The sequence below is a fragment of the Hordeum vulgare genome, chromosome 2H (assembly GCF_904849725.1).
Source record: "Hordeum vulgare subsp. vulgare chromosome 2H, MorexV3_pseudomolecules_assembly, whole genome shotgun sequence".
NCBI classification, from domain to species: domain Eukaryota; kingdom Viridiplantae; phylum Streptophyta; class Magnoliopsida; order Poales; family Poaceae; genus Hordeum; species Hordeum vulgare.
In genome coordinates, this window is record NC_058519.1 from 632,514,628 (window position 1) to 632,528,669 (window position 14,042).

Genomic DNA, 14,042 nt, shown 5'->3' on the forward strand with positions numbered 1-14,042 from the left:
AAAGAGTTGACTGCTGGCAAAGACCTTCTTTCCCATCAGCCAGTTCTTTGCCGTCAGTTTTGCTGAAGCTGATGGCAAAGATTGTCTTTGCCATCAGCTAGCAGACGGCAAAGACTAGGCAGACGGCAAAATCTCTGATTCCAGTAGTGATACCTTTAACGTTGCCAGCTTTCTTGTTCGCTAAGTACTTGGGGCAGTTCTGCTTCAAGTGACCTTATCCCTTGCAATAGAAGCACTCAGTCTCAGGCTTGGGTCCATTCTTTTTCTTCTTCCCAGTATGTGGCTTACCGGGCGCGACAACGGCTTTGCCGTCTTTCTTGAAGTTCTTCTTACCCTTTCCCTTCTAGAAGCTGGTGGTCTTGTTGACCATCAACACTTGATGCTCTTTCTTGATTTCTACTTCTGCAGACTTGAGCATCGAGTACAACTCGGGAATGGTCTTCTCCATCCCTTGTATGTTGTAGTTCAGCACAAAACCTTTGTAGCTTGGTGGGACAGACTGGAGGATTCTGTCAATTATAGCATCATCCGGAAGTTCGACTCCAAGTGAAGTCAGACGACCGTGTAACCCAAACATTTTGAGTATATGCTCACTAACAGAACTGTTCTCCTCCATCTTATAGCTAAAGAACATGTCAGAGACTTCATATCTCTCGACACGGGCATGAGCTTCAAAAACTAGTTTCAGCTTTTGGAACATCTCATATGCACCGTGTTGCTCAAAACGCCTTTGGAGCCCCGTCTCCAAACTGTATAACATGCCACACATAACCAGAGAGTAGTCATCACTCCGCGTTTGCCAGACGTTCAGAATGTCCTAGGCTGCTGCGGGAGCGGGAGGGTCACCTAGCGGCGCATCAAGTACATAAGCCTTTTTAGCTGCTTCAAGGATGAGCTTCAAGTTGCGAACCCAGTCCGCATAGTTGCTACCATCATGTTTCAGCTTGTTTTTCTCTAGGAATGCGTTGAAATTGAGGTTGACGTTGGCCATCTACAATATTTATAAAGACAAGTTTTAGACTAAATTCATGACAATTAAGTTCATTTAATCAAATTAAGTATGAACTCCCACTTAAATCAATATCCCTCCAGTCATCTAAGTGATACATGATCCATGTTGACTAACCCGTGTCCGATCATCACGTGAGACGGACTAGTCATCATGGTGAGCAACTTCATGCTGATCGTATTCAACCATACGACTCATGTTCGACCTTTCAGTCTCTTGTATTCGAGTTCATGTCTGTACATGCTAAGCTCGTCCAGTCAACCTAGTTGTTTCGCGTGTGTAAATCGGGCTTACACCCGTTGTATGCGAACGTTAGAATCTATCACACCCGATCATCACGTGGTGCTTCGAGACAACGATCCTTCGCAACGGTGCACACTTAGGGGAAAACGTTCTAGAAATTTTAAGAGGGATCATCTTATTATGCTACCGTCGTTCTAAGAAATAAGATGAAAAGCATGATAAACATCACAATGCAATCATATAGTGACATGATATGGCCATTATCATCTTTGCTCTTTCGATCTCCATCTTCGGGCATCGCATGATCATCATTGTCACCGGTGTGACACCATGATCTCCAACATCATGATCTCCATCATCGTGTCTCCGTGAAGTCGTCACGCCAACTACTACTATCACTACTATAGCTAACCGTTAACAATGAAGTAAAAGTAGTAAGCACATGGCGTTGCATCTCATACAATAAATTAAGACAACTCCTATGCTCCTGCCGGTTGTCATACTCATCGACATGCAAGTCGTGAAACCTATTACAATAACATGATCATCTCATACATCATACATGCAACATCACAACTTTCGCCATATCACATCACATGTCAAACCCTGCAAAAACAAGTTAGACGTCCTCTAATAGTTGTTGCAAGTTTTACGTGGATGATTTGGGTTTCTAGCAAGAACGCCTTCTTACCTGCGTGACAGCCACAACGATGATATGCCAAAGCTATTTACCCTTCATAAGGACCCGTTTCATCAAATCCAATCCGACTAGAGTAGGAGAGACAGACACCCGCTAGCCACCTTTATGCACGGTGTGCATGTCTGTCGGTGGAACTAGTCTCACGTAAGCGTACGTGTAAGGTCGGTCTGGGCCGCTTCATCCCACAATACCGCCGGAAAAGAATAAGACTAGTAGCGGCAAGCAATTGACAAATCATCGCCCACAACCTTTTGTGTTCTACTCGTGCATAGAATCTACGCATAGAAAACCTAGCTCGGACGCCACTGTTGGGTAACGTAGCATAAATTCAAAAAAAATCCTACGCATATTCAGATCTTCCTATGGAGAGACCAGCAACGAGAGAGGGGTGAGTGCATCTTCATACCTTTGAAGATCGCTAAGTGGAAGCGTTGCTAGAACGCGGTTGATGGAGTCGTACTCCCGGCGATTCAGATCGCGGTTTGATTCCGATCTAGTGCCGAACCACGGCACCTACGCGTTGAACACACGTGAAGCCCGGTGACGTCTCCCACACCTTGATCCAGCAAGGAGGAGGGAGAGGTTGGGGAAGCTCTATGGCAACACGATGGCGTGGTGTCGATGGAGAGACGAGGTCTCATGGCAGGGCTTCGCCAAGCACCGTGGGAGGAGGAGGAAGGAGGGGAGTAGGGTTGCGCCGAGGGAGAGAAGAAACGGTGTGTCCCAACAGCCCCAAACCCCTGCCTATATATAGGAGGAGGGGAGGGGGTGCCACCCTAGGGTTTCCCCCCTAGGTGGTGCGGCAGCCCCCCCCTAGATGGGAGGTGCGGCGGCTAGGGCAGGGGGAGGGGTGGCGCACCCCTTAGGTGGGCCTTAGGCCCACTAGCGCTAGGATTTGCCCCCCCCCCTTCTCTCCCTCCTGCGCCTTGGGCCTCTTGTGGGAGGCGCATCAGCCCACTTTGGGCTGGTTGCCCTCCCCCTTTTGGCACATGCTACCTCTTGGGCCTGGTGGCCCCTCCCGGTGGACCCCCAGGACCATTTCCGGTGGTCCCGGTATGCTACTTGTGACGCCCGAAACATTTCCGTGCCCAAAACCATCCATTCTATATATCAATCTTTACCTCTGGACCATTCCGGAGCTCCTCGTGAAGTCCGGGTTCTCATCCGGGACTCCCAATAACTTTCGGTGACCTCGTATAACATTTCCCCATAACCCCTAGCGTCATCGAACATTAAGTGTGTAGACCCTACGGGTTCGGGAAGCATGCAGACCTAACCGAGACGCTCTCCGGCCAATAACCATCAGCGGGATATGGATACCCATGGTGGCTCCCACATGTTCCACGATGATCTCATCGGATGAACCACGATGTCAAGGATTCAATCAATCCCGTATACAATTCCCTTTGTCTGTCGCTATAGAACTTGCCCGAGATTCGATCGTCGGTATACCTATACCTTGTTCAATCTCGTTACCGGTAAGTATCTTTACTCGTTGCGTAGCACGTCATCGTGTGACTAACTCCTTAGTCACATTGAGCTCATGATGATGTTCTACCGAGTGGGCCCAGAGATACCTCTTCGTCACACGGAGTGACAAATCCTGATCTCGATTCGTACCAACCCAACAGACACTTTCAGAGGTACCCGTAGTGCAACTTTATAGTCACCCAGTTACGTTGTGACGTTTGATACACCCGAAGCACTCCTACGGTATCCGGGAGTTGCACAATCTCACGGTCGAAGGAAAAGACACTTGACATTAGAAAAGCTTTAGCATACGAACAATACGATCTAGTGCTATGCTTAGGATTGGGTCTTGTCCATCACATCATTCTCCCAATGATGTGATCCCGTTATCAATGACATCTAATGTCCATGATCAGGAAACCATGATCATCTATTGATCAACGAGCTAGCCAACTAGAGGCTTGCTAGGGACACATTGTGATCTATTTATTCACACATGTATTACTGTTTCCTGTTAATACAATTATAACATGAACAATAGACGATTATCATGAACAAGGAAATATGATAATAAACATTTTATTTTTGCCTCTAGGGCATATTTCAAACAAGGACCTTCCCATTTAGAGAGAAGCTCGCCTGCAAAAAATCTTAAACAAGAATTATATAGCAAGACATAATCACCTACATTGAACTCACGTTTTTGTATTCTTTTATCATGCCACCTCTTAACCTTTTCTTTAAACAACTTTGCATTTTCATATGTCTGAGCTCTCCATTCATCAAGTGAGCAAATATCAAATAACCTCTTCTCACCAGCAAGTTTGAAGTCAAAATTGAGCTCTTTGATTCCCAATAAGCCTTATGCTCTAGCTCAAGAGGTAAATGGCATGCTTTCCGTAAACCATTTTGTATGGATACATGCCCATGGGATTCTTATAAGCAGTTCTATAAGCCCACAGTGCATCATCGAGCTTCTTAGACCAATTCTTTCTAGACCTATTGACAGTCTTTTGCAGAATTAGTTTAATCTCTCTATTACTTAGCTCTACTTGACCACCGGACTGAGGATGATAGGGAGACGCAACTCTATGGTTGACATCATACTTAGCAAGAGTTTTACGAAAAGCACCATGAATGAAGTGTGAACAACCATCAGTCATTAGATATCTAGGGACTCCGAATCTAGGGAAGATAACTTCTTTAAGCATCCTGATAGAGGTGTTGTGATCAGCACTACTAGTTGGGATAGCTTCTACCCTCTTAGTAACGTAATCAACAGCAACTAGGATATGAGTATACCCGTTAGATTTCAGAAAAGGTCGCATATAATCAAAGCCCCAAACATCAAATGGTTCAATGACAAGTGAATAATTCATAGGAATTTCTTGACGTTTACTGATATTACCTATTCTTTGACATTCGTCACAAGACAAGACAAACTTACGGGCATCCTTGAAAAGAGTGGGCCTATAGAAACCTGATTGCAATACCTTGTGTGCAGTTCTATCCCTCTTCGTCTTCAGGTACACAACGTCTAATAACACCATCTACTCCTTCCTTATAAAGGTGAGGATCATCCCAAAAGTAATGTCTCAAATCAAAGAAGAATTTCTTCTTTTGCTGGTATTTGCAACTAGGTGGTATATATTTTGCAACGATATAGTTTGCATAATCAGCATACCACGGTATACTACGTGAAGCATTGATGACATTCAATTGTTCATCAAGAAAGCTATCATCAATAGGTTGTGCGTCATCAAGAACATTCTCCAACCTAGACAAGTTATCTGCTACGGGGTTTTCAGCACCCTTCCTAACGACAACATGCAAATCAAATTCTTGTAGCAAGAGAACCCATCTGATAAGTCTAGGTTTACCGTCTTTTTTTCCATGAGGTACTTAATAGCAGCATGATCAGTGTGAATAGTAACCTTGGAATCTACAATGAAAGATCTGAACTTTTCACATGCAAACACGACTGCTAAATATTCCTTTTCCGTAGTAGCATAGTTTCTTTGGGCACTGTCTAGAGTTTTACTAGCATAGTGAATAACATTCAACTTCTTATCAACTCTTTGTCCTAGGACAGCACCAACAACATAATCACTAGCATCGCACATGATTTCAAAAGGTAAGTTCCAATCAGGTGGTTGAACAATAGGAAAAGTTATCAAGGCCTTTTTAAGTATTTCAAAGGCTTCCTCACAATCATCGTCAAAAACAAAAGGAATATCCTTTTGCAAGAGATTGGTAAGAGGCCTAGAAATCTTAGAAAAGTCCTTAATGAACCTTCTATAGAAACCGGCATGACCAAGGAAACTTCTTATACCTTTATATCTGTGGGACATGGCATTTTTTCGATCACATCAACCTTAGCCTTATCGACTTCAATACCTCTTTCAGAATTTTTATGTCCTAAGACAATGCCTTCATTAACCATAAAGTGGCACTTCTCCCAATTCAAGACAAGGTTGGTATCTTTACATCTCTGCAAGACTCGATCAAGGTTGCTGACGCAATCATCAAAAGAAGACCCGTAAATGGAGAAGTCATCCATGAAAACCTCAACAATCTTTTCACAAAAGTCAGAGAATATAGCCATCATACATCTTTGAAAGGTAGCGGGTGCATTACATAAGCCAAAAGGCATACGTCTGTAAGCAAAGGTACCGAAAGGGCAGGTGAAAGTGGTTTTCTCCTGATCAGATTGTGCAACAGGTATTTGGGAGAAACCAGAATAACCATCTAGAAAGCAGAAGTGTGTGTGTTTAGACAGTCGTTCTAGCATTTGGTCGATAAAAAGCAAAGGGTAATGATCTTTCCTAGTGGCTTTATTCAACTTCCTAGAATCAATCACCATGCTATAGCTAGTAATAATCCTCTTTGGGATCAATTCATCCTTATCATTAGGGACAACGATAATACCTCCCTTCTTAGGGACGCAATGTACCGGACTTACCTGATCACTATGAGCAACGGGATGGATATTACCTGCTTCCAGGAGCTTTATTATTTCTTTTCTTACTACATCTTTCATCTTAGGATTTAATCTCCGTTGATGATCAGCAACTGGTTTGGAATTTGTTTTAATTTTGTGCTGACATAGAGTGGGACTAATGCCCTTGAGATCATCAAGGGTATATCCAATAGCAGCACGGCGCTTCCTCAGAGTTTTTAGTAACTTCTTTTCTTCATGCCCTGAGAGGCTAGCACTAATAATAACAGGATATATCTCTTTTTCATCGAGATAAGCATACTTAAGAGTATCAGGCAACTTTTTAAGCTCGAACACAGGATCACCCTTTGGTGGGGGTGGATCTCCAAGCAGTTCAACAGGCAAATTTGTTCTTAAGGATAGGATATTGTTCAAAGATAACTCTATCTATCTCATTCCTTTCATCCATATGCATATCATTTTCATGCTCAAGCAAGTATTGCTCTAAAGGATCAATAGGAGGCACAACAATAGAAGCTAGGGCAATAATCTCATCCTTACTAGGCAACTCTTTTTCATGAGGTTGTCCACCAAACTTGGAGAAATTGAACTCATGTGACACACCTTCAAAGCCAACAGTGACAGTTTCCTTCTCACAGTCAATATGAGCATTGATAGTATTGAGGAAAGGTGTGCGAAATATGGGATACGTTGAAAGTGCATGCTATGCCCCTAATTGACTTTTGGTGTTAATGACAACACATACATAGGAAACTAATCCTATTTGTTGAGTGTATCTCAGGATGGCAAGTACTTTAGTAGATTGAGAATTATGTGCCAAAGGTGGTCTGAGAAGATCGGGATTTATATGTCAAGAAGGCTCGGGATTGACAAAAGATGATGTAGACTATCCTTTTGAGTTTACTATTCTTGAGTATAGGGATCCCGCACTATTAAGAGGGGATCACAGGTTTTGCAATGAACTTGCTCATACCACATCTTCACTATTCTGCTCAATACCACATATTCTCTACTCTGCTCCTATCTCAAAACAAGTCTAATGCCTCGGACTTCCGGCTCCCTCAGGACGTCCGAGGGCCGGTCAAGGGTCGGACGACCGACATGCTTCGGAAATCCGGAGCTCTGCACCAGAAGAACTTGAGCCCTATAACTCGGATTTCCGGCTCCCTCCGGACACCCGAGGGCCGGTCGACTGACCAGCTTTGGAAATCCGGAGCCCTGCACCAGAAGAACGTGAGCCATATAACTCGGACTTCCGGCTCCCTCCGGACGCCCGAGGGCCGGACGTCCGTCCCCCTTCGGAAATCTGGAACCTTGCACCACAAGAAGTTGAGTCGAATAACTTGGATTTCCGGCCTTCTCCGGACATCCGATCCCTGTTCAACTCACAGTGTTTCCAGACATATCTACAGCTCTCGGACGACCGACCCGTGTCGGACGTGCGACCCCTTGTGGACGCCCGGACTTCCATAAACTGCCGGACGTCCGAACCGTGTGTGACTTAAAGTGTCCCCAACGGCTGTTTTACACTCCCCACTATATATACCCCCTCCCACTTTGTGAGAGGGTGTTCAATACAGCTAGAACACATCCAATAACACCTTTCTTCTCACTCACTCTTGTCTACACCAAATCTTAGATCCCAAGAGCATTTGTGAGTCCCTTTGAGTGTTGTTCCAATCAAAAGATAGATCGTCTCCTTCTCCTCCTTCCCACCAAAGTGATTTGTGATTTGAGCAAGTTTTGAGCAATCCCCGTGATCTTGTTACTCTTGGAGGTTGGAGACTCCTAGGCGGTAGGAGTCTTCGGAGAGGAATCAAACCATTGTGATTTCCCCCGGAAAGTTTGTGAAGGTTTGGAAGCCACGTTAAGGCTTACCACTAGTCGTTGAGAAACGCCTTCGTGGAGTTAGCTCAAAGGAAGTGAACATCGGGATACATCCTTGTCTCTCTTGGAGTTTCGGTTATTCCTAACCCTAACTCTCTACTTGTGTTAATCCTTATTATGTACTTGTATTTGATTATTGTTTACCGCTTGCCTTACTTCACTCTAAATAGCTTACTCCTTGTCATGGCAATTATTAGGCCTACACTCATATTCCGCACTTTTGCCTAAAATTGCTAAGTAATTATTAAAATTTGGAACTGTACCTATTCACCCCCCCCCCCTCTAGGTCCATCTCGATCCTTTTCAATTGGTATCAGAGCCTCGTGCTCTATTCTTGTGGCTTAACCGCCCTAGAGCGAGATGGACGGGATTCCAACTATGGTAGCTCCAGTGGAGAGGGACGGGACTTCCACGAAAGTCAAGTCTTTCACCTCTGAGGACCTGGAACGGGCCCTTGCCAAGCAAAAAGAGGAGCATGATGCTTCTCTTGAGGCCTTGGTCCAAATAAGACTGGCATCATTAACCACGGGGACAACCACGTCCCCGAGGGCCTCACGGCCACATGTGCACGGTTCTTCATTTGGCCAACAACCTCCGAAACGGAACCAAACCAGTGTTCCATGGCTTTATGCTAGATCTCAAATTGAGAAACCTAAGTACAATCCTGGAGGAAAACCTCCCTTGCTTGATGACAATTCCGATTTTGCTTTGTGGAGAGTTGGTATGCAGGATCATCTTAGGTACGCCAATGATGAGATGTTGGACATCCTCGAGCATGGGTACAATCCTGTAGATCCAAGGTGCCTCACTCCCAGAGAAACTTATGACAAGCATCTCAATGACACTGCGATCATGTGCATAAGAAAAGGAATGAATGACAAGCAACGGAGACCTTACATTCACATCACAAGTGCCAAGGAACTGTGGGATAGCATTATAAGGACCAAGACCGGTACCTCCACTCTTCGGTTTGCTCAATATGGAATTGCCAAGGGGAAATTACAAAATTTCTGTATGGAAAAGGGTGAATCACCCAAGCAACTGCTAGAACGGCTCATGACTCTCGCCGCAGACATTGAGTCATGTGACTGTGACAAGACGCAAGATGGTTTCAAGCTGACCAAGAGATTTCTCGTGGACAAGTTACTTCATGCTCTTGCTCCGTATCACCATCAAATGGTATGGGACATGAGGCAGCACCATGGTTTCAAAGAAATGACTCCAGATGACATCATATCCAGTTTCCAATTATTTGAAGAGTCAAAGGCAAATGCAACAAAGCACCTTGCCATGCATGGCACTTCAACATCAAAGATCAATCTTGCTTTGAAAGCCAAGCACGAATGTGACGAAGAAGAAAGTGAAGAAGAAGAGGGTGATGATGACTGCGAAGATGGTGATGATGTTGAATCTGATGAAAGCCCATGTTATGAGTACATTGCTCTCTTTGTAAAGAAGTTCAGTGCAGGAAAATTCAAGGGAAGATTCCCACAGAAGAAGGTAAGGAAATGCTACAACTGTGAGGAAACCAACCACTTCTCCAATGACTGCCCTTATGAGAAGAGTGAAGACAAACCAAGGTTTCCAAAGACCTTTGTAAAGAAGAAGTTGCCAAACCCTATGAACTCCAAGCTCAAGAGGACAGATGGAAGAGCAATGGTTGCACAAGAAGAATCAGATCTAGAAGACGTTGGTGGGGTTGCCGGAGTAGCTCAGGATACACAAAACACCTTGAGGCTAGTCAACAAAAGTGGTGATGTTGTTCACTACAACTATATGAAAGACTACAAGGGCAACGCCCACAAGTGATTGATGGCAAAGACTGCCATGGGAGATGAGGAAGACCAAAGCTCCCATGATAAGGTTAAGGTAACTCCACGGTTAAACTCTTTCAGTCTAGCTTCAGTCTAGCTTCTACCCCATCTGATGAGTATCTTGATGCGGAAGATCACTATGAGGATAATGACTTAGATCATCCCATGTTTGCTAAAATAAACAAATTTATGTGCTCTCTTAAAGGAAAGAAGCTCACTATGTTTCGCATACTTATGGAAATGGTGAGTAAGCACACCAATACACTACAGGAATCGGGCATTTTGCCGTCAGGACGCTACAGACGGTAAAGAGAGAATTACAGACGGCAAAAATTTTGCCGTCAGCCCATGACGGCAAAAAATTTCGTCAACCCATGTGCCCGTAAAGGGTAATTTTGCCGTCAGCATTTTTTCTAGCAGACGGCAAAAAAATTGCCGTATGTGAAAATGGTTTGCCGTCAGCTATTATGAGGCAGACGGCAAAAAAATGTGACTAACAGAACAGCGCCTCTAACTAACAGCGTTAGTACCTTTGCCGTCAGCCAAAGAAGTACAGACAACAAATTATATGGAGGGTTTGCCGTCTCCTGAGGTTCTACACACGGCAAAGCATATGATACTTAGCCGTCAGCAAGGGATGCGCAGACAGCAAAGCATATATACATACTTTTTTTAGTTTGCATTACTTTATTTTGGTACTTCAGTAAACAATACATATTCTTATAAACACAAGTGATCCATATAGATGGAAATGATTACACAAATGCAACTTACACACATAGTACAAATGATCCATATCACATATATGAACAGAACATGTTCATGCATTATTCATATCACACCATATATATCACATATGTCATGGTGATCCATATCACAAATAGATAGATAGATATCACTATGAGTCATTTTGGCACTACAAGATTTGTCACCTAAGATACAAGCTACAGGCCAGACCCACTGCAGGAAGCGACATACATTTCTTGAGCACGCTGGCAACCTCCTGCTCCTTTTACTACTCCATCGTCCCTGGGCCAACTACTGCTGGTCAAAGAAGCTCGGCTGGTTCATCCAGCACCTGCACCACAACAGACCAAGAAAGGTTCACATCCACATACAACGGACACAAGAAACATTTATTTGGGGCACAAAAATAACTTCACCGGGCATCAACATGTGCACAAAAGCGTAAGGCTAGAATACTAAATGGTTCTTTTCTATCTGAGGGGCTCGCTCATCAATTATATCATTTTCCATCTCCAATGTTGTGTATAAATCGATCGTTATTTCCTGCTTCTAGTTGTCCATACGATCCTTTCCAGTAGCAGCAAGATTTATTTCGCCTATTTTAGTAGCATGTCATCAAGAAAGAGACGAGTAAACTCCATAAGTTCAATATCTAATGTGTACATAATAATTATTCAAGTGTATTGAAGACCAAATCTGCATGTAAAGCTTGAAATATGTACAGTAAGGCCTCTCCACCATTTGGACTGCTATAGCTTATGTTAACCTGCATATGAATTGACAATAAGTTCAGTAAGGCCATACAAATAAAGAATAACAGTTAAATTGACTGAACCACCAGCATACGAAGAAGAAACGCATATTGCTTGTGAAAACAAATTAAAGTTTATACCCTTTTAGATTCACCCTTGCTGAGAGGTAGCAATGTCTGCTTACTACTTATATCTGATGTTGCTTGGACGCCAACTGTTACTTTTTTCTCGCCAGTATTCTGGACTACAAAAAATTGTCCAATTGAATCTGCGAGAAGAAAGAAACATGATGAAGCTTTCTCAAGACTAATGGAATTGACGGTCATACAAAATAGTCCATAATATAATTGTGCAAGCAAGCATAATGCTTCTTGAGCTTCATTAAAGTGAAAGGCAAGCTAGATAGACCATGCTATGATTTTAGCTAGGAGAAATGCTACCACGCGCAAACCTAATTGTCTGTCAAATTACCAGCATGTTATTCTCGAGTGATTCTTAACCTGTAAATGAATATTGCATTCACGAAATGGTAACCAGTATGCCGTGAAGCGACTGTCCACTAAGGCACTAAGCCAGTAACTGACGTACATAGTTACTTAGTAGTATTAAACAAAGCCCTCTGGAATTTTTATGCAGCAAAAAAAGTAGTTCCTTCAAGAACAATATACAAAGCCCTGTGGAAATTCTTGATAGTATTTAGTATGAAGTTATGCCAGTATTACTTTCCGGTGCTCTTTACCGGTCTCAGGGTTCTGCAGAGCAGTTGATGATTGATCAAGTTGTTTGGAGGTGCCACTCTTCTTAGATCCGCCTGTAGCGAGGGTAAGTGCAGGAGCTCCCTGAAGAAGAGATCAAAGCAGCCACTAAATCCGAAGCTCGTCCATATTCTCGGAAGAACGCCAGTCCATTTCCACAAAATGACCCAATAAGCTAGCTATCAAAGAACAACAATCCTCACCTCGCCGGAGCCGGGCTTCTTGCCCTGCAAAACCCTAGCCGCCGCCGCAGGGTCCGGTAGCAGGGCGAAGGTAAGGAGGAGCGCTGCGAGCGCGGCAATCCGGAGGAGCCCATCGAATTCGGGACGAATTTCCGGGCGCGTCGCAGGAGCGGGAGGCGGGCGTCAGCTGGATCGTCGTCCGATTCGGGAGCGCGGGGGCGCCACGGGTCGCATCGGCCGCGGCGAGGGGTCCGGGGGATCGGGATCTGGAAGGGGGGCCAGATCGCCGCGTGTCGACTGGGATCTGGAAGCCTCCATTGATGCACGCGCGGCATGGAGGGGGCGAGGAGGCCGAGGGGACAGAACGGAATCGGGAGGAGGCCCTGGCAGCCGCGCACTCGCTCGCGCGCAGGTGCTCTGGTCTCCGGGGGCGCGGCGGTGAGGCCGGGGTCGCCGGGGTGTGGGGTGTCACGGGCGGGGCCACGGCGCGGGGGCGCGGAGCCGAGGTCGCCGGGGCGTGGAGCCGGGGGCGCCGGCGCCGGGGATGAAGCGGGATGAGGATGGGCTTGGGTGCTCTGGATCTGGTGCGTGAGAGAGAGATAAATGTACAAGGGAGAGGGACGTGATCTACATCTCGATCTGGATAAATAGAGAACGTGTGAGGAAGAACATGGTGGGGTAGGCGTGGGACACTGAGATCATAGATAGACAACATGCGGTGCCGATCATGCCACCTCATCAATCCAGGAGATTGACCTACCATATGTGTTTTTTCTTTGCTGTCTCTTTTTTTTTATTATAGACAGCTAAATTTTTTTGCCGTCATCAATTTTTTTTTACAGACGGCAAAATATATATTTTCCGTCATCGATTTTTTTATAAACGGCAAAATATATTTTGTCGTCATCAATTTCTTTTACAAACGGCAAAATATATATTTGTCATCATCAGTTTTTTTAACAGACGGCAAAATATCTTTGCCGTCATCTCTTTTTATTAAAGAAGGAAAAATGTGTCTATGATGTCAGTCATTCTTTGCCGATAGCAGATGACGGCAAAAGTGGTCTTTGCTGTCATCCACGATGAAAAGGTGATGGCAAAGATCTTCAAAGACGGCAAATTATGTGATTCCTGTAGTGATACCATCAAGGAACTCAAATCCCTCATCACTGAGGAGAAGGAAAGAAATAAAATCCTTGAGCAGAAAGTCCTATATGAGGAAGCACAAAATGATGCATTATGCTCAAAAGTAGGTGAAAACCTTGATAAACATGCTAATGATCTTGCCTCCTTGAAAAAGGCTGAATCTGTGTGCAAAGAGTTACTAAATGATAAAAACCGACTAGTGAACTCTCATGCTTCCCTTTCTAAGGACTGTGACCGTCTATCCTTGTCTCTCAAAGACAAGGAAGAGAAACTCATTGTTCTTACAAAGAGCTTTGAGGCACTCAAGGTTACTTATCTTGACACTTTAGCTAAGGCTTACTCCTCACCTATTATTAATGTTGATACCTGCATTACTAA

The 14,042-nt window shown here is 44.4% G+C and overlaps 1 protein-coding gene across 1 annotated transcript; it reads right to left on the reverse strand.

The window, feature by feature from the left end:
- Positions 1 to 11,267: 11,267 nt before the first annotated feature.
- On the reverse strand, positions 11,268 to 12,828 carry LOC123431018. Its single transcript, XM_045114838.1, has 5 exons — positions 12,540 to 12,828; positions 12,308 to 12,420; positions 11,722 to 11,849; positions 11,552 to 11,595; positions 11,268 to 11,438 (listed from the first exon to the last, which is right to left on the reverse strand). Exons 1-5 carry the CDS (start codon positions 12,650 to 12,652, stop codon positions 11,426 to 11,428), a joined length of 411 nt encoding a protein of 136 aa, XP_044970773.1. The 5' UTR covers positions 12,653 to 12,828; the 3' UTR covers positions 11,268 to 11,425.
- Positions 12,829 to 14,042: the final 1,214 nt, after the last annotated feature.

Bases quoted from the DNA above. Each gene is read 5' to 3' on its own strand.
- LOC123431018 (XM_045114838.1), bottom strand. From the start codon at position 12,652: ATGGGCTCCTCCGGATTGCCGCGCTCGCAGCGCTCCTCCTTACCTTCG. The intron at 12,421-12,539 runs GTGAGGATTGTT...TCTCTTCTTCAG, and splicing joins AGAAGCCCGGCTCCGGCGAG to GGAGCTCCTGCACTTACCCT. The intron at 11,596-11,721 runs GTATAAACTTTA...ATTCATATGCAG, and splicing joins GCAAGGGTGAATCTAAAAGG to GTTAACATAAGCTATAGCAG.